The 27,742-nt window shown below is 38.2% G+C and overlaps 2 protein-coding genes across 6 annotated transcripts in view; both read right to left on the reverse strand.

Annotated features, from left to right (window-relative positions):
* The window catches only part of mpp3a (MAGUK p55 scaffold protein 3a), a 37,154-nt gene extending 27,583 nt beyond the window's left edge, over window positions 1-9,571 (reverse strand). For both annotated transcript variants that reach the window (XM_026916724.3, XM_026916725.3), the window contains exon 1: window positions 9,432-9,571. The gene's annotated coding sequence lies outside the window, so the exon portion shown is untranslated. The remainder of the gene's footprint in view (window positions 1-9,431) is intronic.
* Window positions 9,572-15,594: 6,023 nt separating this feature from the next.
* The window catches only part of si:ch211-198m17.1 (mucin-5AC), a 31,962-nt gene continuing 19,814 nt past the window's right edge, over window positions 15,595-27,742 (reverse strand). For 2 of the 4 annotated variants that reach the window (XM_026916300.3, XM_026916298.3), the window contains 12 exons: window positions 25,891-26,961; window positions 25,704-25,805; window positions 25,499-25,608; window positions 25,010-25,068; window positions 24,771-24,898; window positions 23,255-23,392; window positions 22,211-22,253; window positions 21,977-22,014; window positions 21,617-21,710; window positions 20,191-20,362; window positions 19,096-19,110; window positions 15,595-17,461 (listed from right to left, as the gene is read on the reverse strand). In XM_026916300.3, the coding sequence (XP_026772101.3) occupies window positions 17,327-17,461; window positions 19,096-19,110; window positions 20,191-20,362; window positions 21,617-21,710; window positions 21,977-22,014; window positions 22,211-22,253; window positions 23,255-23,392; window positions 24,771-24,898; window positions 25,010-25,068; window positions 25,499-25,608; window positions 25,704-25,805; window positions 25,891-26,961 (2,105 nt within the window). In that variant the 3' untranslated portion in view covers window positions 15,595-17,326. The remainder of the gene's footprint in view (window positions 17,462-19,095; window positions 19,111-20,190; window positions 20,363-21,616; window positions 21,711-21,976; window positions 22,015-22,210; window positions 22,254-23,254; window positions 23,393-24,770; window positions 24,899-25,009; window positions 25,069-25,498; window positions 25,609-25,703; window positions 25,806-25,890; window positions 26,962-27,742) is intronic. The other 2 variants (XM_034309903.2, XM_026916299.3) reach the window with 2 other exon arrangements.

Genomic DNA, 27,742 nt, shown 5'->3' on the forward strand with positions numbered 1-27,742 from the left:
CCCTGTCCCAAACATAACTCCTAAACACCATGCCTTTTGTTCTGACCAGAATATCACATGGTTTCTTGTCAATCAGTGAAAATGCCTCTTCTAATCGGGCCTCTGTGTGTGTGTGTGTGTGTGTGTGTGAGAGAGAGAGAGCACACAAGTGTATTCTCTTTCCTTCTGTCTTTTAACCACAAACATCTGTCTCTGAATGTAACTGCAGTTAGCAGACTAGCAGACACAGATCAATACTGTCATTTAGGCTGATCATATTTACTTTGTGTGTGTGAGTGTGTGTGTGTGTGTGGTCTGCATGTGAATCACAGGATGCTTCCGTCAAAGTTGTACATTCGTAAAGGATAAAAGGACGTGTACTAATGAGCTGTACATTGTTTAAGAAGAATGATGTTTATGTGTTCAGTAAACCATAAAACCAGTAAACCATAAAAAATGCCACAGGAAGAGTGATGTATTTTTTAATTATTAGTATTGTTTCTGCATTGTATTTGTCATAATAATTCAGAATTGCAGATTTCATTTTTGTTTGACTGACTTACAGCACATCATTAAATAAGGTTGTCTCACCCAATGTGTGATAGCTAACTTTCAGAAGCTTTATTACCAGTGGCGGCTCATCCATAGGAGCAGGTGACGCAGAGCCCCACCCTTTTCAACAAATGCTAATCTTCATAAAACCCTCATTCACAACCCCATACATTTTAAATTCACTTCTAATAATAATCTACTAATAACCTCTTCTCAGTGAACAACGATTTAATAGAAGCCCACTGGGGCAGAAATCATGCTGCCCCATGCTCGAGTTTTGAACATATTCAGTCGAGGAGGTGAAGCAGACAGGACAGTTAATGACAGGATTGCCAAACTAGGCTAGTTTAAAGTTTAGTTAAACTATACCGCGGCATCCATGTTTTATATCAAATAATCAGAAATCAAATTCATTTCCACAAACAAAGGCAAAGTGTAAGTGCAGACGGTGTGTCTATGATGTACAGAACCGTTTCTATTGTAAGATATATTGCAAAAATATATTCGGAGAGGGAAAGGTGGATTACGGAGTGGATAATGTCCATGTGCATGACAGAGAACTTGTTTACACATAAGCTGAGAAAATGAATAAAAAATGTGTCTTCAGTGTTCTCCAATGCCCAGATTTTAGGCGCTAGGTTTAAGTCTGTTGTATGGTTTTGGTGATGTAGTTGGGCTGGAGATTTTGCTGAAACCTGGCAAACACACTTGCTGTATCAAACATAGCTGAACAAAGGTATGTCTAAAACCGCTCAAAATGAGTTGCTAGACTATGCTGGATGAAGGTGTGTTGTCAACTCTCAACTGCCTATAATGGGGTTACTCTAAAAATTCACAAGATAGTAGACTATAGAATGAGTTAAGTGTGATAGAGCCTCGGCTCATTTTTCTTTGAGGCTATGTTGTTACTAATGCCTTCCTGCCTCAACAATATCTGCAGTCACGAGCTGCTGCTTCTTACTGGAGTTATGGCCTATATACAGTATACTGTACATGATTAGAGGGGAAAAAAAATTAAAATGCCAAACAGTAAACAAATGAAGGGATGAAGCATTATTTTATATTTTTATTATTTAACACACAAGACTGTCCAAACCCCTAACACACACAAGCAGTACCTCACCACTGACACCGCTCTTACATTCGCACACATGTTCCCAGCGGAGTATTACAGCATAAAACCTGTTGTAAGGAAGTATCTATTATTACAGTAGTGTCTCATCTGCCTGCTTATTATCTCCAGCGTCTGGTCCAAGCAGACTGTATAAATATTAATACTCATATGGAGGATGATGGGAGAGGAGAGGAAAAGATGGTAGCTTCCTTCCTTATAGGAGCACATATATACATATGCTGTGCGTAAAGACAGACAGAGAGGCACTCAACATACACACACACACACACACACACACATTTGCTGCACAGACCATAGCCAGTGCCTACAATTTAATCAACCTGGACATATTAGCTCTCCATCACTCCTTTACGCAGGCCAGCTCCATTTTCTTCCAAAGACAATCTAATAAGTATTAACTGTAACTGCTAACTCACTGTGTCAAACTCATGCTCGGTGAGTTCAAGGACAGGCTTCAGGCAACCATTAAACTGAGCTTAATGCACATAAAGCGAAGTTGAAATGTGTGTCATCGTATTCGTTCTCCACTCCTTCATCTCTCAGTGGGTGATGACATCATTCCCAGTCCCAGAGTCCTTATAGTGATATCATCACCTCGTGGGATCACTTATACCAAGTATTCAGAAGGCATGGAATACACATAGCTTGTTTAAGCCATGTGTGTGTGTGTGTGTGTGTGTGCAAACAGGAGTGGGAATATTTAGCCATCTCAAGATTTTGATGATTGTCATGATGCGATTATAAAAAGATTTTTTTTTGTTTTTGCTTGTTTGTCAGTTTGACTACTGACAGCTTTTAAAACGTATTATGCAAGACGTATACAATATGAAATATGCAAGACTTCATGCATTTCTACCCTTCCTTAAAAGAAGTATCAATTTATCGTTCCTTTTAATATTGTGGAACATCAGAGAGACAAGCCATTTCCTGTTAACCCTAAACAGCCATTTACTCACGGTCTCTCTTTTTTTATAGCTTGAAGTTAATAAAACAAACCAAAAACACTTTTCATGTTACCAAGAAACCATAAAGCCCCAAGTCATCTAACCTGAAGCCTTTCCCATGTCAGAATTAACTTACTAACTGTTACAAAGCACCGACACTGGAGACTCCTCCTATAAATGTTGAGAGTTTCCTTACAGAAAACTTTGCCTTATCTATGATTACACTTTGTGTGTTATTAGGATTAGATCATGTGGTGCATCTGCCAGATAATCTGATTGATCAGAAGGTGTTGATTAATTTTCTATAACAGCAGCTCTTACAGTAGTTCCAGCTGCAAGTCACAGGTTTATGTTAATGCGTTCTAACAAGGTATCATAACAGTTATCACAGTAACAGGGACTTATAATTTAAAAGCCATGGTGAAGGGGGCATGGTGGCTCAGTGGTTAGCACTGTTGCCTCGCACCTCCAGGGTTGGGGGTTCAACTCCCGCCTCTACCTTGTGTACAGGGAGCTTGCATACTCTTTGGGGGTTTCCTCCCCCAGTCCAAAGACATGCATTATAGGCTGCATGGGCATTTCCAAAGTGTCTAGTGTGTGTGTGACTGTGCCCTGCAATGGGTTGGCACCCCATCCAGGTCCCCCGCCCCCAGGCACCCCATCCAGGGTGTCCCCCGCCTTGTGCCCCGAATCCCCTGGAATAGGCTCCAGGTTACCCCATGAACCTATGTAGGATAAGCAGTACAGAAAACGGATGGATGGATTTTATGGTGAAGGCATAATAGGCAGTGTTTGCACAACAGCGCAGTTAATTGGATTTGCAGGAAGGCAATGAGTCTTTATGTTTGATAAATTCGTAGATTTGTACTATGTACCTGGAAGGTAGGGTTTTTTGTTTGTTTCTAAAAAATATACTTTAGCAGTGAAGTACATTTACTTAAGTACTCTCCACCTTTACTGATAATCGCAATGCAGTTTCCATTTGCCTTAATCGACAAAGAGCTAAAACATTTTTTGCACAAAATCCCACACATGGAAACCTGCCTATTGTACACTTAGTCTCTCATAGCGTAACGGTGATGTGCAAATTATCATCCCAGCAAAGACTCTTTTAGTTATAACACTTCCTATAAGACATTTTCTCCATTCTTAGACTAAGACTTAGCCTGTTAGACTTTTTTCTGATCTTTATGATTTCAATTCCTTCACTTTCATTGTCTTTCAGATCTAGTTTAGGCTAAGATGCAGTACAGCATGCTAAAGCAGGATAATATGTTTGCTGCTGTGAAAATGCTGGGCATTTTGTGGCTCCTGCAATAAATCCATGCACTGTGATCTCAGATGAGGCCAATCCCTGGGTTAGACTGTTACATGGCACAACAATAAAGGAAAAATGCATTCCACCATAAAGTCATTCCACCATGAATGACTTGAATATTAATTGTTATAACTAACATGTGATCTTCAGTGATGTCCATGATTTATTTTGGAATGCTGATAGTGGCGCCAGTGGGATTTAGGCCTCACTTCAACTCTAGCTAAAGAGAGTGATGCAGCGGGGCTTTAATCTTTTAGTCTATCCAGCTCTCTCACTTCCTCATATGTACACTCTGCTCAAAGCTTCACCTGCCATCAACACCATCTCGCTCGTCATCTCAGAGATCACAAACAAGCTGAACCGAGTCTCTGCCAAACTGTGCTGTACATAGTTGCATTGCATCCTGGATCTCTGAGTCTGCACCAATGTCTCCACTACTTCTGTGTTGGATTTCTCATTAATCCTGAACACTGCTAGAAAATGGTGAGTGAAAAAGGTGAAAAATTAGCTAGCAATATCCTCTGTGACGTATGAGTGACACAACTGCTAACTTCTTACATGAAAAAAAAATGAAAATACAGCATCAACCAACAAATTAGCATCAGAATTATTAACCACATCTCAAATATTTCAATATAATACATTTAATGTGTTTAAGGGTGGAGTTTTCCTATAATGTGATCATTTCTGTCAAAATCATACAGCCCTTTCTTGAATCATTACAATCCATATGTTGTTCAGACACTATCTATCAGCATCATATTTTGCTGGGATAATGGGATGATATTTTGCTGGGATAATGGGATGAAGTTTTGCTGGGATAATGGGATGATACTTTGCTGGGATGGGATGATAATTTGCTGGGATAATGGGATGCAGTAGAGAATTTATACTGCATATTGCATTGTTGAGGCTGATGCAGAGGCCTGCTGTGTTTCTGTGCAAACTGTTTTGTGGTTTTAACACAAGCCTGTTCTGCATAGCATCAGTAGATTTCAATAAGTCATGATGCACATGTATCTCTTAGAAGTAAATGTATGAACCACAGAAAACAACATATATTTATCCAATACAATTAAAAAACCATCAAAGCATTTAGCAGTAAGAGAAACTGACCATCTAGCAGAGATCATTATTAAAACAAAAGTATTTAACAGGGTCTCAGTAAATTAGGCTTAGACCCTTCTAGAAATAATTTTTCTGCAACATTCTAAAAACTATTGCTGTAATAAAGGTAACTTTGCTTCTCAAAGTTATTAGACAATGTTCCCAGTTAGAAAAAAACAGACATTAAAGAAATGTTAGCGTTAATATTTCTACAGCTAAAGATGTTGTGGTAATGTTGTAGGAACATGACTATATGTTATATATGAATATTCTCAGAACACCCAGAAAACTTGAGAGATTAAATGTTCTTGAAATCAAACGTTCCTAAAACCAGACTGTTCAGAAAACATTCTGCTTACCTAAAGTTGTTATTGAGTTATACAAGCAAGTGCTGCAGAGCTAATGCTACATTTACACAGTGTTGTGTGGTTAGCTCTGAGTTCACAAGTTATCGTGCTGTGTTGACCTTTTTGCAATATAGTTACTGGTTGAGGCTAAGTGTCATTATAGTGAAATTTTAGTCTTTTCATAGTAATTAAGAACACAAAACCTAAGGCACATGTGGATATTCCTGATGCTTTTGTTTTGTTGTTACTCTGACCATGCCTTCACTTAGTTAAATTATTAGCCTCAGTCACTGAACAGATTTATTAGCTAATTTCCAAAGTTTCCAACAAACACAATTTATCAACATATCTGTCGCAAATGTTTAAAATTACAGATGGTTTTTAACTAGTTTTCACTGTCACCATGTCTTTTGCCTTTAACTGTGAAAGATTCAATAGCCATGTGGTAGCTAGCATAACAAATAACTGTTTTCTTACAACTTTAACAATTTAAACAACTTAAACAACGAGGGAATCATGTTTTCTTCTTCCCATGTTGAATGTGCAAATTCACAATTTTCCACCAACTGACCACAAACAAGTAAGTACTTAGGAATGTTACAAACACTAGTCATAAAGTAGCCAGTCATTTTCATGGTATTAGTAATACACAATGATAATGATAATAGTGTAATGGGAGGATAAGCCGGATTGGATGAGTCAGAAATGAGGCACAAACAGTTGTGTCAGTTATCTTTCACATCATGTGCATCATTCTGGGTGAGTAAAGTTTGGTTTCTTTTAGCTGTTCATTCTATACTCACTTACTCATTTGACAGACAAGTGGCACACTGGCAGTGTTGAAATTACTCAGTGACCAATCACTGTTCACCATTGTTCTCAATGACCAATCACTGATCACCATTGTTCTCAATGACCAATCACTGATAACCGTTGTTCTCAATGACCAATCACTGATCACCATTGTTCTCAATGACCAATGACTGATCACCATTGTTCTCAATGACCAATCACTGATAACAGTTGTTCTCAATGACCAATCACTGATCACCATTGTTCTCAAGGACCAATCACTGATAACAGTTGTTCTCAATGACCAATCACTGATCACCATTGTTCTCAAGGACCAATCACTGATCACCATTGTTCTCAACGACCAATCACCATTGTTCCCAATGATCAATCACTGATCACCATTGTTCACGACGACCAATCACTGATTACCATTGTTCTCACTTAATCTATTCTCTATCAACTCTATTTCTATATATCTTTACAAGTAATAAAAAGCGAGTTATTCCATCCCTAACCATTTATTTCACATCTATTTCCCAACTTCTCACTACCACTGCTTTCTTTTTGTCTGCTCTCTTTATTTAACAAATTACTGTTTGTGATTTATAATATTAAACGTAAATAGTTTGCTTGTGGTGTCATGACCAAAGACGTCTTCTTTCAGAAACAAGTTCAACTTTATTCTATTCTGTTCTTTTTTATTCTTTGTGTCTTTAGAAGAACTTCCTTCTTCTCATAAAATATTTTGATGCAAATTAGTCTAGATTGTCATCTGGTGACTTCTACTAGTTTTTGAGCATGCATTACTTTCCCCTGAAGAGCGTTAGCAACACTGCTTCCAAAGCCCTTTTTTTTTCTCATGCAGTCCATCCTTTCAAACTTTAAATGTATGACCTGAATGGAATTCTACTGGGTAAAAGTGAACTTGGCACAATGAGCTGCCCCACGTTCTGCTCTTCTGCTCTTCCTAGTGAAAAACCATAAGTATAGAATCATGTTTGATTGGATAATGGAGTAAATCAAATACGGTCTGTTCTGGAGCTTTACCAAGTTAATGAGATATGGAGTCAACTATTAAATTATGATGCAGTGTCTAATCAAATAATTCCTTATACATCGTTTGTGTGGGTGATTTCAAGGCAGACTTCAACTACCAGACTATAAATCTGAGCTGTGTATGGATGTCTTGTGTTACAAAAGATTTTTAGCAATATTTCATTTTAGAGATAAGGCAACTCAAGGACCTGGCATGTAACTCACTCAGTCAATCAAACAGTGGCCACAATGGACTTTTGTCCCACCAGTTTCTTCTCCATGGATTTGGAGAAAATGTAGTGCTAACGTAAGAGAGCTAGATTTTTTTTTAATCAGAAAATAGGGACACAGCATGTCCTCTTGTTTGCTATTCTCACTCATACAATTCCTAGTATGGGTCACCATACTTGGCCACAAGTCACTTCACTATTGATGCATACTTGGGATTAATATGCATATAGATAATCTGGGTATGAAGCAAAATTAAACAATGTTGGTTGAAATGCCTTTTTCACATCCAGCTTCCTTTCATATTCAAATTAACTTTTCTACATATAAGGAAAAAAATAATAAAGAATGGTGTGAAAAACTGTTGAAACAAAGAACTGTTGGCAGAACTGTTCTTGATACAGAGGTCAGAGGAGAAACGGCAGACTGGCTCAAGCTGACAGGAAGGTGACAGTAACACAAATAAGCGCTCTTTACAACCGTGGTAAACAGAAAAGCATCCCAGAATGCACAACACATCCAACGTTGAACTGGAATTTGAGGCTCCAGTGGGCACAGGCTCACCAAACCCGGACAGTTGTATATTGGAAAAAGACCAGGCAATATTTTTTCAGCGTTCATCTGTCATTAGGTTCTTCACCTGTATCTGCATGATTTTATGTATTGTGCTGTTGCTACATTGGCTGAAAGGATTAGCATAAATGAGCAGGTGTACAAGTGTTACTATTACAGTGAGTGAATAAATGTTCAATATTAATAAATGGCTGTTGTTTATCAGGTGTCAGTGCGTTAGTATACTTCTGCTGCATGTATATTATGAGCGGCATAAATTCAACAGAAAAGATAATTAAGTCATTAACAGCAGTTATGTGCTTGACTCTTAATCATCAGCAAAAAAAATGTAAAAAAAAATAAAATAAAATTCATAATCAAGACCACAGAGTTTTAGGAAAATTCCGGCATAACTCTGAGCAAAAAGGTTAGGGTTAGGGTTAGGGTTAGCCCTAACCCTAACCCTAACCCTAACCCTAACCCCAAGGTTGGAACCTGAGCAAAAAAATGATGCAGTTAAAATCCAATATAATAATATTTGTGTGGTATTTTTACATTATGCCTAAAGAAGATGAACTATAAGTTCTGGTCTATATCATGCCTGAGGTACAGCCTCGAGCAGCCGGATTCACATTCACTTCATCATCATTCTTCTGTTCGTTGTCTGAGTGCTTCATCTCATCCATACTGTCTGTATTGGTCTAAAGATTAAGGCTATATAATAATATATAATAATACAGTATATATCATTTTTTTTAAATATTCCATATGAACCTCAAGACACATAATATCACACATAAAATCTCACACACCCTCACACACTCAGGACGCTGTGTGCCTACAACTGCTAAAGACCATCAGCCCATTACACTCCCTGCAGCTCGCTTGCACTGACATGTGGTCCCTGTGTGTGTGTGTCTCTCTCTCTCTCTCTCTCTCTCTCTCTCTATCTATCTATCTCTCACACACACACATACACGCTGAGATAAACACACGCCCCTCAAAACATTGTCTCATGTCTGCCTCTCGGTAAAGGAGGATCCCTTTGTCTCTCTCTCTCTTGGTCTGTTTTTCTGCAGTCAGTCTGCAGTGCTGCTCTGCTCTGTTGGTAGAGGAAATAAAGGTCCCTGAGATGCACTAATAGCAGGCAAGACACAGGCAAACACACACACACACACAACCTTTGTGTGTGTGTTTACACACACACACAAACACACACATATATATATATATATATGTATACATGTATATGTATATATATATGTGTGTGTGTGTGTGTGTGTGTGTGTGTGTATATATATATATATATATATATATATATATATATATATATATATATATATATATATATGTATAAATTACACACACATGCCATGGATGATATGGTGCCATCTCCTTCTTTGTATTTTTTGTATTTAAAAGAGAGAGAGCTATCCTACCTGTATCCCTCCCTTTACGTCTGTCTGCTTCTCGCTCAGGATCTGGATCTGTCGTTCCTCTCGGTTATCCTTTCACTATCCGTCTGCTGCTGCTGCCTCCCTGCCGCTTTTCCTCCTCCTCCCTCCTCTTTCTCTCTCTCTCTCTCTCTCTTCCTCTGTCTCACCAACACACACTCACAGACACACTCCCTCCCATTTCTCTCCTCCCTCTCCCATTGATTCATAATGCTCTCTCTCTCTCTCTGTCTCTCTCTCTCTTTCGTCTAAGCATTTGAGTAGCAGGTGGGTGTAGTAACAGATGGAGGGCTGCTGTGTCGTTAGTCAACACTGATACGTCCATTTGACTCCATCCATCCCTGTCTCGCTCTCACCCACCCACACATATACACACACTCTCTCTCCATCAGTCACTATGGCGTTTTATTTCATAGATAATTGCATTCACTTCATCAGTACTGAAAGCCCATGCACTCAGAGGGAGGAAGAAAGAAGCCACTCCCCTCATCTCCCATCCCCCAATCTCCAATGGTCCAGTGCTCACCTCACTTCCTGTGTGTGTGCGTGTGTGTGTATGTGCCATCTTTGGGCCTTTTTCCATTTCACAAAACTGGAACTGTGCTTTTTATATTGGCCACCAATCCAGTGCCAAAGGTTCTGGTTGTATGGTTCACGGGATCTGCTCAGGACTGGCACCAACAGGATCTAAACAGGAATACACTGGTGTTTTTTGACTCCAGTGTTTTTCAACAGCATCTGCAGTGTATATGTGATAACCACAGGCAAGAATTTTTACATATTTCTCTGTAGTGTGGAAATAAAAGAAAAACCTCTTCACTCCAAATGCACGTATGCACATGTAAGGGTGTTTAAAACTACTACTATTGCACTAAAAATAAGGGTCCTAATATGAGACAGACATGACAAAAACTGTTACCGAACTTTTTCCTATGGAGTACACAGTAAAAAGCAATTCTGGGTTTATCGTATCCACAAACCAAAAGCTAAAACGGTTATTTTAAGTTGTTTGAGTTATATTGCTACCACAGGGCTGTTTCTGGGCCCTTTTAGGCCTGTTAGTGAGAACTTACTCAACACCTGAAAAATGATCATTAGGCTACATAGCATGGTGTAAGGTTTGAGCTCAGGAGAATAATCGTGATCCTCTGAGTTGCTATAGTTCTTAAAAAAAAAGAAAAAGGTAGGTGATTGATGTTTTGACCACTTGAGCAGAAAAGGCTATTGTTTTCCTTGCTAGTAGTAATGAGCTAGCAACTCATGTGTTAGCATAACACTTCTTATTCTAGATAGTAGCTAGCTAGCTAGTTAGCCACTCATTTCAAATACATCAACAAGTGGAAGCAAGAATGCAGACAAATTGACTAAATCCATTGTTTGTCCATTGTTTGTCCAAATCTAGCAATTCTGGTACAGGTTGCCATGGTAACCAAAGAGTTTACTTAAAATTTTGGATTGGATAAAAAGTGTCCATGTGACCTCATAAAAGTGAAAGGCAAATTTTTAAACGATAAAACTACCTGGTTTTCTTTGTGGCATTTCTAAATGACACAGATCCATAGAGGATTAAGAAAAGGTGAAGATTTCAGATAAATGTTTATTGGTTCCCCAACACTTGCCCTTGACTTCTTTTATAAGTAAGTTTTCAGTAAACACATTTTTTTCTTTTTCTTTTTTGTTTCTTAGTACTCAGAAACAGTGACATTACAGTCTGTATAGACTTCGATAATCACTGCACATGCAGTAGATAGAGAACTGTCCTTTCAACACACTGTCCTGTTTGTCTTCTACACCTGTGTACTGTAATGATTTAGAATCCCACTATCTGGTGTCACCCAGAAGAGGACAGTTTCCCTTTAGAGTCTGGTGTCTCAAGAAGGTTTCTTGCTCATGTCATCTCAGGAAATTGTTTCCTTTCCACCGGCCTGCTCATTAGAATGAGGCATGAGGAATGATAACATCTTTCCTCACTACTGTCGCTTCTGACTCCTCATTAGGGACCTACATCCGGATTTCTGTAAAGCTGCTTTGTGAAAACGTCTATTGTTAAGTGCTATACAAATCAAATTGAATTGAATCAGGAAACACACTGACACATCCATATGTTAATAGAGCAGAACTGGAGTAGCAACCTGTGAGTCTAAACAAAATGTCTGTACACATTTCTGTTCATGGGCATGGAGAATACTGCACTGTGGTGTGTGTGTGGGAGTCATGATGAAGTGGCCTGGTGTGAGATTTACGCTGTGTGTCCCTCATTAATTAGTGTAGAGTTCACTCAGGGTCATGAAGGTTATTATGGGCTTCTGTCTAATTGATTCACAGGCGGCATCTGTTAACCCTGATTCGCCCCCTGTCTCTGTGAGAAAGATTTACACTAGACTTACCACCTGTGAACACACACACACACACACACACAGAGGGAGGGACAGAGGGACAGAGAAAAGAGAGATTTATCAAGCAAACGCCCATCATTATTCAGCCCACCTCCAATATTTTCTCCAAAACTGGGTTCGATGGGTTTTTATACCTCTTAAGACACAAAATAGAGAAAAGTACTACAGAAATACAGAAAAAAGAACCCTGTGTAAAAGATAACTATCTTTCAATATCTGCAAGACCCAAACATAATTAACTGATTATTATCTGAGTCTTTAAAAATACTATTTATTTTTGCAGCTGGTAGTGTTGTCATCTCGCAGATCCTGAGCTCGGAGTTTTACATGTTCTCCCCGTGTCTGTGTGGGTTTCCTCTGGCTTCTGAAGCTGAATATATAAATGAATGATGTCTAAAACAGCTGTAATGCATGCTAATAGCACTGTGCATGTTTTCTAACAGGACCCTGGAGAACCTCATTGTTCTCACCTGTCTAGCTGAATCATGAGTACTGCTGCATAGTCTGCTGACTCACAGTCAGTTTTGTTGGTTAATGCGTCATACCTGCATGTTGGTGTGAGGTGGGAAGGACAGTGGGGAACCCAGAGGAAGCCCACATCGACATGGGGATGAGAACATGCAAATCTCTGCACAGACAGTAACCTGATCTGAGGATGGTCCTGGGGACCCTGGAGCTGTGAGGCAGCAACATTACCCACTTAGACAAAACCAGAGCTCAGGAGAGCTGACTCAGAGACTTGGGATCTGAATTTTATACTCCTGTTTTGCAGAAAAAACCACATACACGTTAAAGGAATGCTTCTTACACTGCATATGAGTGCATTTATTACTGGGCTGGACGCCAAGACCAAGACTGAAATCACTTCTCCAAACCGCCTGGATGATTTACTGCACAGGAAGATATATGGCCTGATGTGTGTGTGTGTGTGTGTGTGTGCGTGTGTGTGTGTGTGCGCGTGCAGTAGTTTGTGTTATAATTCCATGCCTGGATTAGTAAGACTTAAGCCTAAAGGCCCAAATGCCTCATTTAAAAAATGAACCTATTTTTTAAATGATTATTATTTATTTCTTTTAATCGGGCTCATTCACAGTGTTTAGCTGAACTGGAAAATCTAACATAATGTTAAATAAACAGCTGCAGCAAACCTTTACAATCCTATCACTTTCCGACTTAATTAACTGACTAGTTAAAAAGGTTATAAGGCTCTTCTGAACATTGAAAAACACCAGACAATAGTGAGGGAAAGGACTGTTTATAGTAAGTGATAACACGGACGTTCCATGAAATTAAATGTAACTATAAACAGATAAAAAAATACAGTGTGTCATTCTTTAATAAATATAAATCGTTAGTGTTGGCAAAATGCTGTAGTGTCAGAGGAATAAAACACTTCAGGACATGCTGTTATAGGAAAATAAATACTTTCGGGAAGGTAACAGTAACTCTTCTTCATGTCGGGCCGCATCACATCACCCTGTCTTTGATTATTTTCCTGTAACAGCATGCCCTTTTGTCCTTTATTGCTTAATTTAACAGACTTTTTCCATTTTATAACCCTAGCTAAATCTTATATCTTAGCTATATCTTAGCTATAGCTTACATTATTTTTAGGTGTCATGTTATTTGATGAGGTGTTCAGTTTACATCTGACAACTTTAACAAAACATTACAATTGATTTTTGGCTAATTAAGCATTTCATAACTTTTCATAACTATAAGGTGTTGTGGGATAATATACAGTACTGTGCAAAAGTCTTAGGCGCATGCAAAGAAATGCTGTAGAGAAAAGATGCCTTCAAAAATAATGGAACTAAATGTTTCTACATTTAAAAAAAATACTATAAAGAGCAGTAAACAGCAATACATGAAACAAAGTCAATATTTGGTGTGACGATCCTTCGCTTTAAAAAAAAAAAATAGTAGTCTCAGGTACAGTGTGTGCAGTTTTGTAAGGAAATGAGCTGTAAGTGTTACTGAGCATCTTGCAGAAGCAGCCACAGTTCTTCTGGAGACTTTGACTGTCGACTCGCTTCTTATTTCTGCAGCGAAACCCAGCAGCCTTCATTATGTTTTTTTTATCTGAAAAGTGTCTCTTATGTAATCTGCTGCTTTCTTTACTGACACACACACACTTTTCTGTAACATTTAATGTTGTGCTGGAAAACTAATGTTTGGAATCTAAAATGTTTTTGTACTGAATCAATAATGTAGAAGTCATAACAAAAAATCTATAACAAAGTTTATACTAAAAAAAATAGGGTGCCTAAGACTTTTGCACAGTACTGTGTGTGTGTGCATATACATCTCATTAATTTAAGATTGGATTTCCTTCTGTATCTTGAACTTGTAAGATCTTATTTTGTGTAATCTGACTGCAGGACTGGAATTGGGGAAACCCAATGCAATGTCTTATATTTAAGATGAAAGCAAAGAGGAAAAATGCCCAGCCTGTTGGACACTATTACATAACTAGGAGAACAACTCGATATCTGATTATAGGACTGATGGATACTGATGGATAAAGAGAGAAATTTCTCTTCTGAAGAAAAATAACAGCTTAGATTGTGCTGTAAAATTCTCTCTAAATTCTCTAATTTCTCTAACTTGTGTATTGGAATGTCTGAGTGTTTGAGAATTTTGAGTTTGTGTAGAATATACAGTGAGAGAGAATGTACAACTCCAGTTATCTAAATAAATTTATTTGTCTTTTGCATATTTAATTTGGAACATCAATTTACAAAAACGATTTACAAAAAAGATTTACATTTAGAAAACAACACATTTGTAGACATTTGAATAAAAGAAAATGATATATGTATGTCTAAATAAATTACTCATTATTGGCACTGCCACTGCAATAAATGCTTATCTGTGCATAAAGTTCCTACGTGTAAAGGAGCACTGAGAGGAGTACAGAAACAAATACCAGAAATTCATACCAGTGTGCACATAAACAAGTCCCTTTGGAGAAATGAATCACGAGCCCTTGAACAAAGAGCTCCAGCCCTTCTTAAACATTCACTTATAACTAAGGCTACGCAATATATCATTTAATAGTCTTCATCACAACCTTTAATAACTATTAATTATTGTGATGCAATATTCTTTCCATGTTGTGAAGCCCTAATTATAGCATCCTAAAATGTGTGCAAAAAAAAAAAGTGCAAAAGTGAGACAAAAAGATGAAATGAAAACAATAAAACAGTTACAGTGCAACAATGATTAAATGTTGTAGTGAGTGGGATTCCAACATTCAGAAAAACAAAAATTTTGATCTAAAGCCTCTCTCTCTTCAGCCACCTTGACGTTTTTACTATTTCTGAAGCAGTTTTTCCCTCCCAGTGGACATCTCTTGCTGTTGTTTAAGATAATATTAAAATTGGTAAATGGTAACGATCACACCAATGAGGTGGGAGAAGTCGATTCACCCCACTGCATCAGAGTGACACAATCACAATAACGTAATAAAGATCATGAAAATAAATAAAATCAAACGCACACCATGTATAAGGAGTTATTCAAATGTATGTTTATATGCATGGTTCCAACCAAACCGTAATAATGCAAAGCACCATCTTTGGTGCACTGTGTGTTAGTAGTCTTTAATGTTATAATAGCTGAACTGTGAATGTCAGGGTCAAATCATGTGTCCTTCATGTCTCACTGTCCCTTACCTTCAACATTAACACTTATATTCTGTGTATATTTAAAATAGTCCTAAATGGGGAAAATTAGTCAAACTGTTTGTGCATGCCTTAATTTCTCTAATGAGCATTACAAATCTTTTTTTTTTTCTTTCCAAAATGTTTATATTGCAAATATTCAGGGCTGAGAATCTACAAAAAATCTAAGTCTTTACCCAATCACTGACTTTTGGTGGACAGTCTCCTCATAGTTATGTTGGCATATTCTTTCCATAAATAATAATGGATTTAATGTGTCTCTGTGGGATTTTTTTTAATAACCAAACCCTGATTCCCAGAAGGTCATGTTACTGTTTTCTTTAGGTATGTTCTCTAAAAAACTCTCAACTAATTATGTGACTTCTGATGGCAACTGCTTGCAGAACGAATTTAGAGGTTTTACATGAACGGGGGTGAATACTTATGCAATCACATCTTTAAATCCCATTTCCAAAATGTGGAAATGTTCAAGGGGAGTGAATACTTTTGCAATGCACTGTACAAACATCATCCCTCTATTTCAAGAAAAAAAATACACAAATATAAGGTTACATTTTTAGTGTTGTCTCATTTTCCGTTAATAAATTGCTTAAAATTGTTTGTTTTATATGTTTTTGGAACCAAGAACACCACCACCAATGGTTATAAGTAGAGGCTGGGCTGATTTCTTTCTAGCCCAGACTGTAGACTATAGTTGAACAGATTTAATGTTCACTGGAGCTAATTAATTTAATTCCACTTGAATTGGACTCAGAGGTTTCATAATAGTAATGCAGAGTTATTGATTTTTTTTTTTTTTTTAGACCTCTCATATCATGAGTAGCCGTCACTGCTCTGATTTATAGCCCCACCTGCAAACACACACACACACACACACACACACACATATCAAGAGGATTCCCAGATGCGGAAAGAGATTTTGTTTGTTTATCAGCATCAATTTTGTTTCTATAGCTAACTATTATAATCAAGATGTCATACACTACATGACCAAAAGTATGTGGACACCTGAACTTCACACCCATATGTGAACCTTCTCCAAACTATTGTCAAAATGTTGGAAGCACACAATCTTATAGGATGTCTTTGTTTGCTCTAGCATTAAGATTTTCCTTCACTAGAACAAAAGGGTCGAGCCCAAACCTGTTCCAACATGACATGGTTTGCCAAGGTTAGAATGGAAGAACTCAAGTGTCCTGCACAGAGCCCTGACCTCAACCCCACTGAACACCTTTGAGATGAACTGGAACATAGAATGTGCAAAAATCCCCACAGCCACACTCCAAAATCTAGTGGAAAGCCTTCCCAGAAGAGTGGAGGTTATTATAACAGCAAAGTGGGGACTAACTCCAACAACAAGCACATATGGGTGTGATGGGTCCACATACAGTATAGTGTATACTGGAATCTAAGGACATGACCTGGGTCAAAGAGATATTAATTGCTAATTAGTGAACATAATGTGAGGGTTAAGACTTCTGGAAAGCAGCTGTAAGGTCAATGCTAGCAAAATGTTAAAGGGCTCAAAGCCATCTGTTACAAAGACATTTTTTACAGTTTTACATAAAAACAGATTGGAAGGAGGAACTGATATACATTTTAAAAAAAAAAAAAAAGAAAAAAGAACAGAATTTTCCTGAACAGAGAATAAAATGGACCAATGAGTATGAAAGAGTCCAAAAAAGTCTCAATTGGATTTGTTAAAAAAAAAAAAAACTACACCCCTCTTCGTCATCTCCTACATTTCACAAGTGTCCTACTTATTAACCAGTCTCCTCTCATCTCCTCTTCTCTCCATTCAGGATGGCGTTTGTTCATCTGCTGTACTGAAGTAAGGGTTTTCATGGCCCTCAACCAAATAAGAATAGCGAGAGGGGTTTTTGCCCTTAAACGTTTTCATGTCATCTAATGGCATGAGGTCATAGGAGCCCATCTGAAAGAGAAGCAGCAGGGAATATTAGACAAATACTGATCAGCTTAAAATATACATCTCTGTCTTTCATCTCTTCTATCACCGGTAACACCGTCATGCAGGAGCGTAACTAAATTAATGAAAAAGTTGGTCAGTTGATTTAGTAATTAAGGAAAAACCATGCAAAGCAGGTAGGATATATATTGTACATTCAAATGGAAGTCGTAAATTTGTGTTTTCATGTGATCTCTTGCCTGGCAACTGGGAAATATGGACTAGTTAAAGACAAGAGCTAATTATTTAGCTAGCATCTAGCTATTACTTCTTTTATACTGACATTGTAAAGGCAGAGTGACAGTGGAAAGGAGACAAAAGTGTCTGGAATATCAACATTTCTCTCAGGTGTGATGGTAAATTCTGACGAAAAGACTTCAAACAAGTTAAATTCCACTAGAATTACACTTAGCACTGAGCGCTAGTCAAATGTCTATTATTGAGAAATGTCAACAAATCGTGAATTTGATAAGATCTGTCCTAAAATTTTGACTGGGATACTCATATGGACTCTTCTTGTAAACACAATAAGCACAACCCAGTTTCGAAGTAGCTTTAGCACTTGTGTAGCTGTCAATTTCTTTTGTAGGCTAACAATATAGCTAGCTGTTATATACCTGTTAAATATAAGTAAAAGAAGAGTGTCGGTGGAAACAGCACCATATGAAATATTAAATTTACCTCAGACGTTTTGGTACACGACTATGAAATGACTTTGAACAACTAAAATTTGACCACTAAGCGAATGTTCACGGTTTCCACCATACTGAATAATGGCAGTATTGCATCATGATTCGTGAGCTTAGTCAAAGCTGTCACATAATTTTAACCTTCAGAGCAGTAAATCCTAAGAGTACACTGAATACATGACAAACCTGCCCCAATTTAAATGTAACATTTCTTCTGCAGCTGTATCGCTGTTTCTTCCACAAGCTAACAATACAGCTAGCTAGCATATACGCAGCTGTCAAGTCGAAAGGCAGACAGACTGACAGTGGAGATGGAACCAAACTGTTCAGAATATCAACATTTAACCTTTTAAGTCAAGTTTAATGACTTGAAAGACTTGAGAACAAAGGCATCATGTATGCAGAAGAGGGCAGTCAGCGCTTGGCTCCAAGTGTGTTATGCTGCCCTGTGATGCAGAATTGCTTCACGTGTCACAGAGGAAGTGCGGATTAGACATTAGCCTCAACGGTTGGTATCTGACGTGTGATAGGGAAGAGCTGGCTAGTGGGAGGGAACTGACAGGTGATCAAATTGGGAAGAAAATGGGGGAAGAACATAGCATTGGCATTACAACATGTCACATTCATTACAACACATTCAGAGCTGTCAAAAAATTGTAGGTTATGTTTAATCTTCTTGCAAACACAACAGACACGACCCCATTTGAACGTAGCAATAGCCTTCATTTTCGAAAAACCTGTTTTGCACTATGCAGTGATTTCATCGTGTTACATTGTGAGTAGGGTAGTAAATGAATCTGATTAGAAAACGGGGAGTCCACCACCAGCAGCAGCCACACATGCACACCCAAAACACTTTGATTGGGCCGGATAAGAGAGGAGATCAGCAGATAAGGCCATATCATGTCTTACCTTTCCTCTTAACTTCTAAAACATCATAACGGAGGGATTGACGCACATGCAAGGGAAAGCGGGACAGACATCACATGCATAACAACAACAACAGCACACACACACACAGACGGTGATTTAAAAAGGGGTTAATGTGTGATGTGGGTCTATGCAGAGAAATACATCAAACATTCAAAAGTATGTTCTCTATCAAGTCTGTTATCTTCTCTGAAGTCCATTTGGGAGTACCCAGTGAGCACTGACTGACAAGAGATGTCTATGGATGTCCATTATGGGGTTAGGCTTGACTTAAATCAGTGCCTAAAATCGCCCCATTCACCTGAGCTAAATTCTGCCATAAGAATAAGTGCCGAGACTGTCTTCACAATGCGTTATGTATTCGCTGTAAATATCTAATAAAAAAAAACTAACTAAATTCGAATCATTTGTTGGTGCTGTAAAAAAACAGCTAGTGTCTGTTTAATTTTTGATATATTACACCACAGGCAACTAGGGATGGCTGATATAAATGGACTAGCAAGCCTCCTTTTATCTTTCGAAGATAAAAATACATCAATATATATCATTTTTGGCATGCATATTAGGTTATTTGCTGTTAACAAATGTCTTAAGGTGGATTATTTTGGATTTTTGTGGAAGTGAGTATATTAAAAAATACACCCAATGGTTTGAAGAAGCGAGGCTGGGGCTGATTTCTTTCCAGACCAGACTGTATCATGATCTCCTCATTGAAAGTCACTGAAATCACTAACTTATCCTTAATGTCTCACTGGGTATAAGGTCTGTTCTCTACTAACAGAGGCAAATGATAGAGCTTTGTGATAGATCTCAGCATCATGTGCATTGGTGGTGACAGCGGTGCTCTCATAATTTCTATTATTATCATTATCAGGCAGGTGAAATACAAGCAAGTGCGCATATCAGTTATTCTCATACTCACAGTGGGTGATGCATTATTTAACAACCAGATACATCAGTTTATAAATAAATGACGACTTAATTTAGGCAACCGAAGTCCACTGTGAGCTGAGCTATAACTGGCGGGATTTAGAAAACGTGTCGATGCAAAGTAGACAAGGACTGGCGGGAACTTACCAACCCGTTGGTGGGTTTTATTCTGTCTGGCATGGGCATCTCTGTATCATAAGTTTCAGAGTTAGCATTGTGGCCGACAGATGCACGAGGGATGGGAGTGATGGTGTGGGAGGGCCAAGTCTGGAACTCATCTGGGGCGTAAGGACTACCAGGGTTGGAGGCACGCTTTGTCCTGTGGACACACACAGAAGGAGCATGTATATTATTGAATTTCTCATTCAATTTCTGGATAAATATTCTGATTGTCCATAAGGGGACTCACACAATATGGACAAAACACTCTGTAATGCCATCATGTGTCATGATACACAGATACATTTAGTGAAACTTGTGAGGTCACAGTAAGACATTAATGATTGAAAGGTCCAACTGAATATTGCATACTTCTGAGATATCAGTATTGCAAAGTCTGCTGTTGCAATAAAAAAATATTTCTGTGAAGTCCTGACTGAAATTCCAAGCTCTGCACACAGGGTGGTTTTGTGATTTTTTTTTCCCCAGGAAAGTTAGATAGCTTCAAGAATCAATTTAAAGGCTATGTAAGGAATAAAACACACACTTGGTGTCATGCTGTTATAGGAAATAATGAACAGTAGGGTGTTTTGTCGCAGCCTGATGCAAAGCTGCAACCAAATTTTATTGATTAAAGAACAACACGCCATATATTCTATCCATTTATAGTTACATTTAATGTTGTGGAACGCCCACAAAACAAGTTAGTGTCCCTGCATTCCGAAGGAACATTTTTTTCTTTATTTAATTCAATATATTTTTCTATGTTTCATATAATTTTCATCATACTATTTTAAAAACCATATAATTTGTCATTTTATTATTAACGACATGCAACGACGACACCTTCATGTCTGAATGTGCAGAAAGTAGTACCACGAAGTTGGGTGAAGCCAATCACATTTCACATTTCAAGGAGAATAGATTACTGTAATGCACTTTTATCTGTTTTATCCAAGAACTCTGAACTTAAACATGCTCTGAATTAACACCCGTTACACCTTTTCTCAGTTTTCTCCAGCTGATTTAACATCCTAGTTTTCTAATGTCTTCATTATCTTACTCCCATCTACAAGAATAATACAGTGACAAGTCTGATAAAACTACATAATTCACTAGCACACTATTTTAGTGCCATAAATTCACTATTTTAAAAACATCATTTTAAACATATTTGTACGCTATTTATTTTGAATAGGTGACCATTTCCCCTGGATTTTATTTTACACTATGTGTAAAAAAAGCAGATAAAATGTTTCAACATTATATACAAAGTATATTTTAATACTTCTTTGATGAAAAACAGAAGTAAGGTATTCATATCCTTAATGAATTTTGCTTAAGAAAAAAGTCTGATAGAACTATATAATTCCAACGTATTGATTTATATTATTTTTCTCCTACGTGTACGCACCCGTAGAGCCCACAGAAGATGAGCAGGGCCAAAACCAGGATGAGCAGAATCCCACCTAAAACGACGGCAACCACCACCAGCGCCAACAACGCCGCTATCACAGAGAAACACAGTGTTAGTGTGTTTATGCCAACATATATACATGCTCATACAGTGTACCTGCTTTTAAAAAGTCAGGGTGATGTCTTGGGTTAAAAATCAGGAAGTTAGTAAAGGACCAGTTTGTCATTTCAGTTAGAACACAACGATCCTTTTCATTCCCTACTGATCCCAAAAGTTTCCTTATTGAACCTACATATGTATTATGAGCTATCATAGCAGAGGTCACTTTAAATCCTGAATAAAATGATCGTAACTTACAGTCATTACAGTTGAAGCCAGAATAACCAAATGGACACCTGAAAAATAAATGACAGGATTAAGACTGTTGAAAAGTGACAGTGACAGCAACATTATTAGCCCATCCATCTCTTTATCATGCTGATATTTCACTACAGCACTAGGGGGCAGTAGTTACAACCACATGAGGCCATTGTAACAAGGCCAGGCTTGAGTTTTACTCAAGGTAGATTTGTTTAAGAGCAGGTTACTCACGGAACACACTCCTGGCCCTCTGCTCTCTGGCCACTGGGACAGGCTGAGAAAAAAACAAGGCAAGTAACAGACTGTTTGTTACACTGGAAAGGTTGAATCATTTTTGTCATTTTTTGGGCCTAAACATCTCAGTAAATGGGGATGTTGTCACCTCAAACCACAGAAACAGATCAGCAAACTAAAGACAAACATAAGCATGTTTCTAATTTGATTATGCTTGGAAATTCTATTGATTGCATCTATAACTACAAATCTATAATCCAAATCTACACATCAGTAACTAATCTTTTAGTCAGTTTTTTTAGTCAGTTTTTTTTAAATCCATTTTTCAGTCCATTTTTTGTGGGGACCATTAAATATATCTGTACGGAAGAGGTCCGTGGAATTTATTTTACAGTTAAAGTGGTCCTGGGATGCATAAAGTTTGAGAACACCTGTTCTGCATTCTGAGATGCTTTTCTACTTTTTTGAGATACTGTAGACCTCCATGCCACAGTCAAAGTTAGTGAGATCACAATTTTTCCCCACTCTGATTTTTGATGTGAACATTAACTGAAGCTCTTGACATGTATCTGCATGATTTTATGTGTTGCAATGCTGCCACATGATTTGCTGTTTGGATAATTGCATGACTGAGCAGGTGCACAGGCGTTCCTATTAAAGTGGTCGGTGAGTGTATATTCCACAGTGAGACGTCCATGAACATTAAGACTTGAATTGATCCCATAAAAAGATTCTGTCACTGGTCCATTTTAAGTCTGTCCTGATCTGCCTTGACCTGGTCCCTAATAATAAAACCTGGTTCACTCTTGATCTAGCTAATTCACTAAGCTAATGTTTAGATACAGCAGGGTTATAGTGTATCTCAAACACTACTGGCTGTTATGTCACTTCAACGTGTCGTCACACAAGAGGAAATACACCAACATACAGATGGCTCTCAAGCCATTTCATGGTTAATTTAAAGCAATTTGAATGCCTTTGTGAGCACTCGGTGTACTCATTCAAACACACACCCACACAAGCACACACATTCTCACACACCTGTACAGCTTCTTGGAGTAAATAGACTTGATATGTAGCCCGGCATGCAGGAGCACCTAGCAGAACCATCTGTATTATCACTACACTCTGTGGTGCCGGTGTCACATGGAGCTGGATTCTGAGCACAAAGACTCGTAGCTATACACAAACAGACACAAGGAAAGGAAGAGTGAGGAGGTGCAAAAAAAGAAACTGTTTTCAAAGTAATGCAGTGTTCCATTAGAGCTATCTATCCATCCATCCATCCATCCATCCCATTCTGGCTGATTGCTGCTTATAAGCATACATCTTTTTTGGGATTTAAAAGATGAGATTCTTCACCCAGAAAATAAAACCCTAATGATCATTGGTCAGCCTGAAGTTTGCTTCTTTAGTTTTGTACTATCCCAGTAAAGGTAACATTGCTAAAGTCTAAGGTACACTTACGGCAAATTTATGTTAAAATCATCACGCTTCAAAAGACATTGACTGACATAAATCGCTTCAAAAATAACAATTCATTAACTGAATCACTTCCATAATACAATTCCACATTCCACAACAGACTCTATTCTAGTCTGTTGACAGCTGTGTCAAAAGGTATACTAGACACTATTTACAGTATTAGGGGTGTAACACAATGACAATATCTGTATCTGTTTAATGCTCTAATTATTGGCATCTACACTATATGGCCAAAAGTATGTGGACACTTGACCAGCACAGCCATACGTGGTTCTTCCCCAAACCGTTGCTACAAAGTTAGAAGCACGGAATTGTCTAGAATGTATTTGTTTGCTATAGAATTAAGATTTCCCTGAAACAAAGAGGCCCAAACCTGTTCCAGCATGACAATGCCCCTGTGCACAAAGCAAGATCCATGAAGACATGGTGTGCCTAGGTTGGAGTGGAAGAACTCGAGTGTCCTGCACAGAGCCCTGACCTCAAGCCATTTTCCAAAGTGTAGTGGAAATCTTTCCCAGAAGAGTGGAGGGTATTATAACAGCAAAGTGGTACTAACTCTGGAATGGGATGTTCAGCAAGCACATATGGGTGTGATTGGTCAGGTGTCCACATACTTTTGGCCATATAGTGTATATCTGTATTCAGATTTAAGCCAGAAGTGGGTGTGGCCTAAATTGGAATGCCCCAGGAAACACTGGAAAAAAAACTGGAAAAACCCACAGGTAGAAATGCCAGCATTGTCAGCATGTCATAATTAGATTTTTTCCCAGAAATATATTTATTGTAATTATAATTAATAATATGATTAAAACTGATTTAAGTAAACTAAGTAAGAATTACTGAGCCCCGGAACTGGCTTTATCATTTATAATAACAATTGAATGCATTTTGTTGTCATGGGGTAGAACTTAGTGACTGAAACACTATCACTGTATGACACACATAAACAATTCCATTTGATATACCAAACAACTCGGCAGAGTTTACTGAGTTACACTGAATTGAACACAATGGCTTTCCATAATGTAAACATGAGTTTTATTCAAGTCCGCAGTGCCAGAGCTGAACTTACAAGTATAACTGGCATTAGGGATTCTGCCATTTTTTATGGCATCCGTTATAAGCTGCTTTGTGGTCTGCTCCGTAGCAGTAGAGTTGTTATCAAATATACTATTCACAGTAGCCACCACACTGCCATTACTGCAAACACACACACACACACAAAACATACATGACTGGTTAGCACCCTGGAGTGTGGTAAAGTGTGAGAGAAAATGGTGAGAGTGGGGAGATAAGTGGGAGGACACTTACGTTAGCTTCAGTACTGTAGATTTTAAGTAGCCGTTTGATTTACTGAAAATGTCATTCAGCTAGAAAAATGAAACAAAGCGTAAGAGAGAGAGAGAGAGAGAGAGAGAGAGGGGGTGGGTGTCAATGTATATTGCTCCTAAAATATAGTGGCAATGCAATGCAACATAACACCTATTAAATTACAAATATACTGTCCTGAAGTGTACAGTAAAAATTAAATCTGTTCCCAAGTCTGTTTTTGCACTCTGTTCATTTATTTAGTTTTGTGAAGTTAACAGCACACGGCTTTAAACTCTCTGTATGTGTACAGGTTCAGCACAAGCCATGTTCTTCCCTGTGTAGCTCCCAAGTAACATATTTCAACCAGAGAGAATCCCACATTTTATATCCTGTAGCTTAGAACTGGTAATCAAGCCCATGGTATTTCATAGACAAACTAATTTGACATGTAGAATAAAGATTGATGAGTGGAGTTCATCAGTGCCTCACCGATTCAGTGATACTTTTAGCTGTGTTGCGAAATGCCTCAGAGTTACGATCATTCATTTCAGGTTTAAATTGTTCATTTAATAAATGCAGCATTCCTGGAAACACTTTTGCTAAAGATAAAAAATAAGAAGACAGGCATATAGTTATGTCAAAATGTGGAGTATTAATGATTCTTATTTTCCCAAGCTTGTCCTCTGACCCCTACCTTCAACACACTGGCCTTGTGACATGTACATTCCAGCCAGACACTCACAGATGGAGTTTACACACACGCTGAGAGTTGGACAGGGTATGGCTGGACAGGTAACTACATTACAGAGAGACAGAGAGTCAAACAAGAAACTTTTCTAATATTTTGTTATGTATAAAGGCAGAGAAGTAAGCTTACACACCTGGTATGGTGGTTGTGTTAGTAGGTTTAGTAGTAGATGGAACCGGAGGCTCAGCTGTGACATTGCTTTTTGGTGTAGTGATGTTGTTGGTTTGTGTAGTTGCAGTAACGTTGTGTGTGGGTATAGTGGTGATGTTTGGTGTGGGTGTAGTGGTGATGTTTGGTGTGGGTGTAGCGGTGATGTTTGGTGTGGGTGTAGCGGTGATGTTTGGTGTGGGTGTAGCGGTGATGTTTGGTGTGGGTGTAGCGGTGATGTTTGGTGTGGGTGTAGCGGTGATGTTTGGTGTGGGTGTAGCGGTGATGTTTGGTGTGGGTGTAGCGGTGATGTTTGGTGTGGGTGTAGCAGTGATGTTTGGTGTGGGTGTAGCGGTGATGTTTGGCATGTGGGTAGTGGTGATGTTTGGTGTGGGTGTAGTGGTGATGTTCGGTGTGGGTGTAGTGGTGATGTTTGAGGGTATAGTGGTAACATTTGAGGGTGTAGTGTTGATGTTTGTGAATGTAGTAGTTACATTAAAGGGTAGAGTGGTGAAGTTGTGTGGGAGTGTAGTAGTGATGTTTGGTGTGGGTGTAGTGGTGATGTTTGAGGATGTAGTGGTGAGGTCTGAGGGTCTAGTGGTGACATTTGTGGGTGTAGTGGTGATGTTTGAGGTCATAGTGCTGACATTTGAGGCTGTAGTAGTGATGCTTGGTATGGGTGTAGTGCTGATGTTGTGTGTAGGTGTAGTAGTGATATTATCTGATATTGTAAAATTTTCAGTTGTTCTTAAATAATGTGTTGTAGCAGTGATTGGCATTTCTGTACTATGTACTGTGTCTGTTGAGGTATTGACTGTTGTTACAGATGTAAATGTAGTGTTACTTGATGTAAAATCTTCAGTGGTGCTCAAATCAAGTGTTGTGGCAGTGATTAGTGGTGTTTCTTTTGAGGCATTTACAGTTGTTTCAAAATGAGATGTTGTAGCATTGACATGTGTTGTAGCTGCAGGAGTGGTTGTGTTGTCCGTCACTGTTGAGTCTGTAACAGGTGAATGATCTGGGGTATTAGTTGGCGTTATGCTGGAATTGTCGGTCACTGAAAGTTGTAAAAACAGAGAATCATAAATGGAGCTCAAAGTAAAATGTGCTTTGGAAATTCACTCTTTTCTTTGCTGAATAGCTGCTGAAAATGTACTAATGTTCTAATTCACATTATTACATGTTAGACAATTTGAAAATACCTGTCACACCTAGATAGCACAAAACTGATTACACATAGAACACTGAAAACAGATGGATATCAGGGCCAGCTGGTATAAATATACTAGATGGACTAAGCCCTCCCTCTTTTCCTAGAATAAATACTAAAAATAAGGTGGAATTTTTGCTATTTGCTGGTACCATGGCTTGAATTGGATTTCTTGTAAAGAACACCAGCACCACCATTGGTGGTAAGAAAAATACGCATAAGGCTAGGGTTGAATTCTTTCTAGCCCGGACCATAGATTCATGCAGCCTATCGTTAAAAGTCTTGTCAAGTGATTACATAGAGTGAAGCACCCCCTATATTTGGTGTCTATTGAGGCTAAATGATTTAAGCCTGGTTCACTGGCACATCTATAACATGTCACTAACAGAGATTGAGAAGGCACACATGAATAATCATAGCTGGTGTAATAAACGTTAAAGAGGTGGATTACTTTATTAATTCATTATTAATGTGGTAAAGCTGTTTTTTTATATTCAATATTAGCTGCATGTTTATTAATTCGATGGCATTTAAAGAGAGTCTTGACATATAGTTTATGAACGGAACACACATTCATGTCTAGATTCAATGAGAATTTTTTCAACATGCACATTTACACATGTATAAG

Source organism: Pangasianodon hypophthalmus, chromosome 13 (genome assembly GCF_027358585.1).
Source record: "Pangasianodon hypophthalmus isolate fPanHyp1 chromosome 13, fPanHyp1.pri, whole genome shotgun sequence".
In the NCBI taxonomy this organism is placed as follows: Eukaryota; Metazoa; Chordata; class Actinopteri; order Siluriformes; family Pangasiidae; genus Pangasianodon; species Pangasianodon hypophthalmus.